The sequence below is a fragment of the Cetorhinus maximus genome, chromosome 1, assembly GCF_964194155.1.
Source record: "Cetorhinus maximus chromosome 1, sCetMax3.hap1.1, whole genome shotgun sequence".
Taxonomy (NCBI): domain Eukaryota; kingdom Metazoa; phylum Chordata; class Chondrichthyes; order Lamniformes; family Cetorhinidae; genus Cetorhinus; species Cetorhinus maximus.
The window spans coordinates 10628476-10639747 of NC_135879.1; the positions used below are offsets into that span (position 1 = coordinate 10628476).

Sequence of the window (11272 nt, forward strand, 5' to 3'; positions counted from 1 at the left end):
GGCTGAGTTAGATAGATTTTTGATCAACAAGGAAGTCATGGGGGAGGCAGGCAGGAAAATGGAGCTGAGGCCACAATCAAATTAACCCATGAGTGTGTTGAATGACAGAACAGGCTCGATGGACCCAATGGTCTAATCCTGCTCCTATTTCTTATGTTCCCTTGATCTTAATGGCTGACATTTCCGTAAAATGGACTTCTAGTCCTTGGATCAATGTCCGGTGGAAAATAAGACCAATCCTGTTTTTCAAGTTACTACAATGAGTTATGACAAATTAGCCATAAAAATTATTACATAAAATATAAAGTTTGCAGTCTGTTTTGATGAGCACTTTCTGATCAATGGAAATGAATCAATTTAAATGAGGTTATTTGCATAGTCATACACAAATCTTGCTTTGAAACTGGCAATACAATGACAAATCTTACTGACTAGCTTTCAACTTCTGTATCTTCTCGGTAATACAGCTCACTCCAGGAGGTCCTTGATTATGAGTACGATGACATTGAAGACATGTTTTGTTTGGATTTTACTGTAAGTTTACTCTTGTACCACATCACAAATTGACTTACCTTCAAACTATTGACAAAACAGCAGGCATAACTAGGACCCATGTGGGTGCCCATAGCAACACCTTTTATTTGGAGGAAGTGAGTTAAGTTGAAGGATAAATGTGAGAACAAGTTCAGCCAGGTGGAGGAGGGTGAAGTGAAAAGAGTTTGGAAGTAAAATGGAAGGGCAGCCACGCAGACTGGAGGGAACAGAAGAACAGGAGTGGGCCATTCAGAATTAACAACGTTTAAGTAGTGCACACTCTGATCAAGAGGGCCCAAGAGGCCTCATAGGTCTAGGGAGCAGCAGGTGCCTCTCATGACTCCACAAGTAGCTTGCTCATCCTGGAAGATGCATTTCACCCAACAAGGCTTAAGTGGCCTTGAGGCAAGTATTAGGCCAAGTGATGGGGATAATTGCAGCTGGTTCTACAATAATTTTTTTTAAATTAAAATTTAAGAACAGGAGACTGGAGAGCTCCCTTGCCTTTTTTTGAATAACACCATGGGGTCTTTTACGTCTCGGTCCTTTCCAAGGTCCAAAAACAATGGGTCCCTGGCTGACCCATTATTCCAGCCTGTTCCTGTCCCACCAAACTGATTTTTTTCTTAGCTGGACTCTATTTTTTCTCCCCTCATCCAGTCTCTTCCCTCCTACATCCATGCCTCTTCCAATACCCTCTATCACTTTAACAGCTTACAGTTTCCTGGCCCTAACCATCTCCTTTTCACCATGGATATCCAATTTCTTTATACCCCCATCCTCCACCTAATACACTCGGAGCTCTCAATTTCTTCCTTGAACGGGAGGCCAGCCAATCTCCACCCTCCTCCACCTGGTTGAATTTGTTCTCCCATTTATCCTTCAACGTAACTCACTTCCTCCAAATGAAAGGTGTTGCTATGGACACCTGCATGGGTCCTAGCTATGCCCACCTTTTTGTGGGATATATAGACATATTTCGTTTGTGTCCTACTCACCCTCCACCCCTCACCTTTTTCTTTTCTGGTACATTGATGACAATATCAGTGCTAATTCCTGCTCTTGCCCTGAACTGGAAAATTTCATCAACTTTGCTGCCGATATTCTTGTCTTGCCCTCACCATGGTCCATCTCTGACTCTTTCCTTCCCTTCCTTGACTTCTCTGTCTCCATTTCTATGAATAGGCCATCAATAAATACTTGCTTTAAGCCTAAGGACTCCCACAGCTATCTTGACCACACTTCCTCACATCCCACTTCATGTTAAGGACTCTACTCCATTCTGCGAGGTTTTCTGTCTCTGCTGCATCTGTTCTAATGAGGCAACTTTCCATACTAGCATTTTCAATATGTCTTCCTTTTTTGTCAGTAGAGGATTCCCCCTGCCTCCACCATGGTTGTTGACAGGATCCTTGGCATGTCCATTCTATATCACACACATCAGCTCTCACTCTTTCCCCTTCCTCCCAGAACTAGGATAATGTTCCCATGTCTTCACCTTCCACACCTCCAGCCTCCATGTTCAATCGATCTTCCTCCATCACTTCCACCACCTTCCGTGTGAGGCTACCACCAAACACACCTTCCCTCCCCTTCAGCCTCCTGGAGGGACCATTCCCTCCACACTACCCTTGTCCACTCCTCAGTCACAGACTTGAAACGTTAATTCTGTTTCTCTTTCTGCAGAGGCTGCCAGACCTGCTGAGTATTTCCAGCATTTTCTGTTTTTATTTCAGATTTCTAGCATCTGCAGTATTTTGCTTTTGTATTTCTTACATCCACCTGAGATTATCAAACGAGGTTAAGTTCCAGTTGTACTGCCCTTGTGGAAACACCTTCACACTGCCCATTCAGGAGAATGATGGGAGTGAGAGGAGCCAGCTTTCCTGATCCCACTTACCTCTTCCTAGTGATCTCATTTTCTGGTGACCCTTCTTAAAAAAAAATTACCACTTTTAAGCCTTTCTCTACCTCTTATAACTGTAACTCCTCTTTCGGAGTGTCCCATTCCATTGTAGCACTTCACAGAAGTGGGCTTCCATTTGGAGAATAGGGTTCCTGCCCACCATCCAAAATGTGCCCCGACCCCATGGTGATGTTGAGGCAATAGATTCTCCCCGTCCGCACCCACAGGGGCGATCCAATCTAAGTGATAAATTCAGTTCTTGAAGAGTCTAAATGAGTTGATTGGATTCATGTTTACTCGAGTAATTAACTAAAAAGGTAAGCGTGATGAAGTTTGAATGTATTGTAGAATATTGTTAAAATTTGCAGAGAAACCAGGAGCAAAAGAAAATGTATCGCATAACTTTGTTTTTGCGCAGATTCTCATAGAAACAGCTGACGGGAACAGAGTTAGGAAGGAACTCATGCCTGATGGTATCAAGACACCTGTTCAAAAGCATAATAGGTAAAAATTCTTGATTAATGTAAATTTATCAGGTATTTTGCTGAGTTTATTTGCTCTTTGATCAGAGCTACATTTACAGTCACTTATTTACAAGCACTTGCAATACCTCCGCACAAAAATGGGAACACCGGGCAATCTCACAGTCATTCCAACTTGGCCTTTGTTTTGTAGGATCTCTCACTTAACATCCAATCATTTCAGCTCGAGTCACATTCGCCAGCAACCGTATTATATCTGAAGTCCCCAGACATAGTTACCATCAACAAGGCACACGTCTACGAACCCGCTCTCACTCTAGTCACAACAGAGCTGATGGGCACAGAATCTCAGAGACTATCTTTTCTGACTCCTTTAAATGGTCTAGTGGGTTCCCACAATACAGAAACAGCGGCAATAAGTATTTTCCAGTCCATAATCACTCGCTCTTCCTCCTTTCCAACTGTATAAAGCAACACAGCTCCTGTTCTATTCTCAAAAACCTGCTTCAACACCAGGGTCTGTTCAAAGACTGCCAAACAGGAAATTGTTCCATCGAGAGAAAGCCTAGCTTGTTTTCTTACTGCACAAATTCCCAGACTTCCCGAACTGTAAACAGCAAAAACAGGCTGAAACACAATCCCATTGCAAATAGTTTTTTATTTGCCCTTTGCTTCTTAGCTGTTCAACCCTATGGCAACCAAAGGTCACATGGGCATTTCGTGGAACCTAATGATATCATAATCAGGAAACTAATTAGCCCTCTTTCAAAATACTTCCTAGTCCACTAAAAGGACATTGCACAAAAGAAAATACAGGCTTTTCTCAGCATATGGATCAACACACTTGCTGCAACTGTACAGGGAATTAGTGAGACTGCAAGTAGAGTACAGTCTACAGTTTTGGCCTCCTTACTTAAGGTGGGATATACTTTCATTGGAAACAGTTCAGAGAAGGTTCACTAGACTGATTCCTGGGATGAAGGGGTTGTCTTATGAGAAAAGGTTGAGGAGGTGGGGCCTATACTCATTGGGCTTCAGAAGAATAAGAGGTGATCTTATTGAACCATAATGGATTTTGAAGGGGCTTGCTGAGAAAATGTTTCCCCATGTGGGGAATCTCGAACTAGGGGGCAACGGTTTAAAAATAAGGAATGTCCCGTTGAAGACTGAGATGAGGAAGAATTTCTTCTCTCGGAGGGTCATTAGTCTTTGGAATTCTCTTCCACAGAGATCAGTGGAGGTAGTTTGTTGAATATATTCAAGGCTGAGTTAGCCACATTTTTGATCTACATGGGAGTCAAGGGTTATGGGGAAAAGCAGGAAAGTGGAGATAAGGCCACAATCAGATCAGCTATGATCTTATTAAATGGTTGAGCAGGCTCAATGGGCCGAATGGCCTACTCCCGCTTCTATTTCTTATGATCTTATGTGATAGATGAAATAGAGTAATATTTTAGAACTCTTTGCATTCTGTAGATATAAAACATAGATTAATGGAGATTGGATTGTATTCCCTTGAGTTTAGTTGGAAGAGTCATGTGTAAATTATCCACTTTCTAAATCTATTTTCTTTTTAAATAGAAAACAGTTTGTTGATGCCTATGTGGATTATAAGCTCAACACATCAGTACAGCAAAATTTCGAAGACTTTTCAGAAGGTTTCACGGGCATTTTTTCATCGGTTGTGAAAGTATTCCATCCTGAAGAACTGAGGGATATTATCCATGGAAATAGCAATTATGAGTGGGAGCTACTGGAACAGGTATGGTGCTGTGTTGCACGGTTACTTCTCAATGGCCTGAATTTCATGCTCCGGCGGGAAATTGAAGGAATGCGATTCCCTCTGGGTTCCCGGGTTCCCACCCACCCCGGCCTCGCAGTGAATTTACCCTGGTGGGGGGAGAAAGGCCTCAGACAGACCCTTGCCTTTGCCCCAATTGAGACCCTTAAGTGGCCAATTATTGATCGCATGGGCCATCTCCCACCCAGCATCAACTTTTAGACTGGCGGGAGGATTTACCTCACTTGGGGGGAAGCCCGAAAAAGTATAGGCTTAGATCTCGGACAGGAAGGGGGGTGGTTATCTCCATGAGAAGCCTCCTTCCAACTGCGGGTGCCCCTTTTCCCACTTTAAGGTCCAGTGGACCTCCCTTCGCCGTCCCCCCCACCCCCCACCACCAACCCGACACTCTAATCACCCCCTTTGTGCCCCTCCCAGGCCTCCTCTAACCTCCCCCGACCCCTTAAATTTACCTTGTTCTCCGGTTTAGGCATGTGCTGCTGCGACTGGAGAACTGCTGGCCAATCAGTTTGGCCGGTAACATCTCCAAGGTGGAACTTCCTCCCGAGCGAGGGTGGAAGTCGTCAACAGCCAACTGATGCTCATTCGAGCGTGAAATGGTTGCAGGGCACTCGGACCGCGGACTCTTCAGATGGCAGGAAGGGAACGCCCATCATCCAAAAAATTCAGGCCAATGTCCTTGACAATTTCTACCCTGTCTGTATAGGGAACGAATGCAGTGTCACAGCACATTGAACAATTGCCTATAAACTCCAAACCACATTAAATCTTTGTCAAAAGATTAAAACTACCTGGGGGTAGTTTTAACCTAAAAGGCTGGAAAAACTCAGCAGGTCTGACAGCATCAGTGGAGTGGAAGACAAGAGTTAACGTTTCGAGTCCGTATGTCATACGGATGCGAAACATTAACTCTGTCTTTCTCTCCACAGATGTCAGATCTGCTGAGTTTTTCCAGCACTTTTTGCTTTTGTTTCAGGTTTCCAACGTCCGCAGTATTTTGCCTTTATCATAATTTTAACCTAGTTTTACCCCAGCCAATGGGAATGCAACCAGTCAGCCAGTTTCAGTGGAATGTACAATGGGCCGGGTGCATAACAGGAGGAGGTCACTCAGCTCCTCAAGCCTGCTCCGTCATTTAATTAAACAATGGCTTCTTATTTGTACCTCCAGTCCCCTTTGACTAATTCCTAGTTAACCTTACCTGACACAAATCTGTGGATTTCAGTCTTGAAAATTTCAATTCACCCAATAACCATAGCCTGCGTTGGGATGTGTTCCAGATTACTACTTGTGTGTAAACCTCATTCCTGATTCCAGCCCTTAATGACCTTTCTCTAATTTAAGATGGTGCCCCCTTGTTCAGGATTCCCTTGTCAGGGGAAATTAAGATCTTCCTAAACATTATAAATATCTCAGTAGACCATCCCTCAAACTCTAAACTCAAGAGCATACAAGCCATCTTCATTAACCTATGTTTTATGTCCACAGAATGCAACTTACGATGGATATACACAAACTGACAAAACAGTCCGGAATTTTTGGAGAGTCTTTAAAAGCCTATCAGAGGAGAAGAAAAAGCGGTTTCTTGGTAAATATGTTCATTCTGCTTTAATGCATTAAACAGACTGGGGCATCTTAGCGGGGTCAATTAGTGTCACGCTACATGAGTGCCAGGAAAGAGCCTTCTCCAATCAGACAGAATCTAACCACCTTCCCTTGACATTCAATGGCATTACCATTGTGGAATCCTGCCACCATCAACCTCCTGAGGGGTTATCATTGACCAGAAACTTAACTAGACCAGCTATACAAATGTGTGGCCACAGAGCAGGTCAAAGGCTGAGAATCCTGTGGCGAGTAACTCACCTCCTGACTCCCCAAAACCTATCAACCATCTACTGGCACAAGTCAGGAGTGTGATGGAATACTCTCCACTTGCCTGGATGAGTGCAACTCCAACAACACTTAAGAAGCTCGCCACCATCCAGGACAAAGCAGCCCGCTTAATTGGCACCCCATCCACCACCTTAAGCATTCACTCCCTCTACCACCAGCACACAGTGGCAGCAGAGTATACCATCTATAAGATGCACTGCAACAACTTGCCAAGGCTGCTTCGACAGCACCTTCCAGAACCACTATCTCTACCACCTAGAAGTATAAAGAAAGCAAATACATGGGAACACCACCAGCTGCAAGTTTCTTTCCAAGCCACACACCATCCTGACTTGGAACTATATCGCCGTTCCTTCACTGTCACTGGGTCAAAGTCCAGGAGCTCCCTTCCTAACAGCACTGTGGGTGTACCTACACCAACATGGACTGCAGCGGCTCAAGAAGGTGACTCACCACCGCCTTCTCAAGGGCAACTAGGGATGAGATAGCGACATTCACATCCCAGGAACAAGTAAGAAAAATGTTTTTGTTGGGTGCAGAGATTATTAAGGTGGCCATCCAAAGTGGGTGGATCTTAACCATAGACTCTTGCAACACAAAAGGAGGTTGTTCAGCTCATGCTTCCCGCTCTTTGAAAGAGCTATCCAATTCTTCCCACTCTGCTGGTCTTTCCCCACATCCATGCAATTTATTTCCTTTTCGAGCAGGCTGCATTTGCTTGTGCAACAACACGAGGGGGAGCACTTCCTGCACATGAACAGATGCAGTGGTAGTGTCAGGCTGTTTAAAGTGAGAGGTGCTTTTGAGTCCAGCTCCGCTTTCTGTCGCTTTCCTTCTTGCAAGCTCGTGACATTTAAAAGCCTCCTTTATAAGAAAATCAGCGAATGGAAAAAAAATCTTGCAACTCTCGCAAGAGAGCAACCATGTTAACGGCAAAAATAAGACTTTTTTTCCCCCCCAGCAACCAACTTGTTTGAGTGAAAGCCAGTCTTGGAAACCAAAATGATTATGCTCTTAACTGTGGAGTTTCACTATTGGTAAAAATCAATGAAAAAGTATTTTGAATAAAATATTCAAGGAAAAAAGGACTATCACCCAACAGAAGGCTTGAAACCACAAACCTAGGATTATGAACACATTCGTCTACCAACTGAGCTAACCAGGCTCTGTGCAAAGTGTCCCCACAAATTCTTTCCAACTTGGCGGACAGCTCCATAAGTGATTAGGCACTGATAATTTAGCTGTATATATAGTTTTTATATTCCTAAAAAGCAGACTTTGCACAGCTTGGTTTTACACTGAAAATTTTGCCACCCAACCGCCCCCCCACCCCCACCCCCCACCCAACCCAATAATTATAAATCTCCCAGGTTTTGACACCAACGCTTCAGAAAGCTTTTAGCTTTCACCGATGCTCCTGCCGCCGACTGGAAAGGTGCCGCGAACAATTACTCACTCACCGGCCGACTGCAGGCGAGCAGCCATTCCTGACACCTTCCTGGTCAGCGCCAGGAGTTAGTTCGAGTACTTGTCCAATTCCCCTTTTGACAGTTGCTGTTGAATCTGCTCCCACCGCCCTTCCAGCCAGGACATTCCAGATCATCGTAATTCACTGCATTAAAAAAAATTCTCCTTATTCCCCTCTGGATCTTTTGCCAATTATCTTAAACCTGTGTCCTCTGATTTCAGGACCTCCTGTCAGTGGAAGCAGTTTCTCCTTATCTTCTGTATCAAACCCTTCAAACTTTGGGACACCTCTTAAATCTCCCCTTAACCTAAGGTGCCCCGAGTAGAACAATTCCAACTTCTACAGTCTCCAATTAACTGGAACCCCTCATCCCGAGATGATATTGACTGTACCCGGTGTTGATAATTATTAATATCTACAATGTCTCCCGTGTCGTTAGTCACAACAGGTTAATGCATAATGACACCGAGGTTTGTGCCTTTAAGGTACAGTAACAACATCAGGCTACTGATTTATTGACCGATTACATGGAATTCCATCTGTTTTTTAAATGGTATACTGGCATCTTTGCTGGTGCTTTGGCAATCAAATTCAGTTTTTAAGATAACAGTATACAACCAAATGGACCAGTTAAGTTAGACATCCAGTCCCTGAACTTGACCTTTTGGCCTTGCAGCAAACAAGGTCAAAGGTGCAGGAGTGAGTGCCGAATCTCCTTAAAACTGGCAGTTCCTCCTTCCTGAGCCTGAAATGGTATGTGTTGAGACCAGTATGCAGAGCCAGGAAAGGGCATTAAGGTATTAAGGTAGCCCCCTGACTCCCCAACAAAGAGCACAAATGGATCTTCATGTAGGACCCCCAGGGAGGGTGAGAGCTTTGGCCACTAAAGATTACGGCAGATTTTTTTAAAGTGACATAGTTAGTGCACTTTACAGACGTGGGGTTGGGCAAGGCACCAGCTATCATTTTCCGGAGGCAAAGACCATTTGGGGCCAGGGGTAAAAAACGTTCGATCAGCAAAGTGGGCCTGCGTAGCTATGCATGTGATTTTTTATTTCAGTGTGTTCTTTTTCTATTCCCAGCCTTTCTGACAGGAAGTGACAGAATTCCAGTGGGAGGAATTGGGAATTTCAGAATTACGATCCTTAACTCCAGCAGCAGTGAACCAGATTCCTCATATCCTTGTGCCTACACCTGTAGCAGGACCCTGGACCTCCCCAACTACAGCAGCATCAAAATATTGAGAGAGAAATTACTTTATGCAATGGAGTGCGGTGAAGAATTCTTAATGCAGTAATATTTACAGCTAGAGTCTGAATTGACTTAATCGGAAAAATGTTGGATGATTGACTGAGAAAATTTGACTAATAAAACAAAATTGCATCAGAGCATTTATTTCATTACCACCACAGAAAACATCCAGTGATCTTATGGTGTCATAACTTGCTAGGCCACTTCAAAAAATAGTTTAAAGAACTAACTACTTTGCTGTGGGTCTGGTATCGCCAATAGGTCAGGTTGGGTCAGAACAGTGGGTAGTGGTGAAGCTGTTGGATTTTTAATCATAATACAGTGGTTTTGTGGTCACTATTACTAGCTTTGCATTGCACATTTACTTAATTAATTGAAATTCGATTCCCCAGCTAGCATAAGTAGGATTTGAACTTTTACCATATAGATAAAAGCAAAATTATGTGGATGCTGGAAATCTGAAACAAAAACAAAAATAGCTGGAAAAACTCAGCAGGTCTGACAGCATCCGCGGAGAGGAATACAGTTAACGTTTCGAGTCCATATGATTCAGAGTCATATGAACTCGAAATATGAACTGTATTCCTCTCCGCAGGTGCTGTCAGACCTGCTGAGTTTTTCCAGCTATTTTTGTTTTTGTTTGAACTTTTACCAGCCTGGTCACATAACCACTCAACTACTGTACCCCACACTCAGCAAGCTATACCACCTTGCTGCAGGGAGATGCAGTAACTCAATGGAACCAGTACAAAGGATGGGGGAAGAATCATATACATTTGGGAGTTACAGGTTGAGGAGGTGTTGTGACTGTTATTGGCATGACAAGCCTTTAATCTTGGCCCGTTATAAAACACAGAAAAGGCTGCGATGATATATATCACAATATCTGAAACAAATATATATTCTCTTCAGAGAAATTTAAGGATGGACTTGCTGTAATTTCAAATAAAACCAAGACAGGACCATGACATATAGAATTACATTGAATATACACCATATTGAATATACAGAAACAGGTTGTTCAGCCCAATCAATGTATACTGGGATAAAGCAAAATACTGCAGATGCTGGAAATATGAAATAAAAACAGAAAATGCTGGAAAAACTCAGCAGGTCTGACAGCATCTGTGGAGAGAGAAACAGGGGGTGGGAGGGAGGTTGAGAGGGAGTGTGGCGGGGGTGGAGAGGGGTGTTGAGAGGAGTGTGAGAGGGTGTTGAGAGAGAGGAGCGTGAGGGGCGTTGACAGAGAGTCTGAACGGGGAGAGGGTGAGTGAGTATGCGTGGGGAGAGGGTGAGCACGTGTGCGTGGGGAGAGCGTGTGTGCGTGGGGAGAAGTTGAGCGTATGTGGGGAAGCTGTGAGGGAGTGTTGGAGGGTATGAGGGCATGTGGGAGGTTGGGTGTGAGAGAGTGTGGTGGAGGGGGGTGTGAGAAAGTGAGAGAGAGTACAAGGGGAGAGGGAGAGAGAATGTGTGGGGAGGGTATGGGTGTCCATAAGTCGGTCTCACTCCCAATATCAGGGTTCTCGTTCACCCTCACACACCAACTCACACACTCATCCACTCTCACAGTGAGTGAGTGAACACCCTGAGACTGGGAGTGAGTCAGACACACACAAACAAACACTCACCCTATTGTGTTTTTGCTCAGCAAATTGCTTCTTTTCATACTTTAGTTTTATTTTGAACTTCGTTTATCTTCTGAAATTTGCTCATCAGCTCCTTGAGTGAGAAAAACTTTGAAATGTGGCCCCTGCCACACAAAAAGTTTGGACAAACTTGTCTTAAAGGATGCTTTGAGGACATCCCGAATACACTTCTGCTGTCTTCCTGGGAGTCTCCTGGCATGGCCAAGTTCCAAATAGAATGGCTTTGGGAGTCTGGTGTGAGGCATATCCTGCCCAGTGGAGCTGCTTTTGAGTGATTAGTGGCTCGAT

The 11272-nt window shown here is 44.0% G+C and overlaps 1 protein-coding gene across 1 annotated transcript in view; it reads left to right on the forward strand.

The window, feature by feature from the left end:
• The window catches only part of LOC144668242 (putative E3 ubiquitin-protein ligase HERC3), a 61800-nt gene extending 52325 nt beyond the window's left edge, over positions 1-9475 (forward strand). The window contains exons 21-25 of the mRNA XM_078530064.1: positions 468-534; positions 2859-2944; positions 4504-4684; positions 6212-6311; positions 9170-9475. Coding sequence (XP_078386190.1) covers positions 468-534; positions 2859-2944; positions 4504-4684; positions 6212-6311; positions 9170-9384 — 649 coding nt within the window. The 3' untranslated portion in view covers positions 9385-9475. The remainder of the gene's footprint in view (positions 1-467; positions 535-2858; positions 2945-4503; positions 4685-6211; positions 6312-9169) is intronic.
• Positions 9476-11272: the final 1797 nt, after the last annotated feature.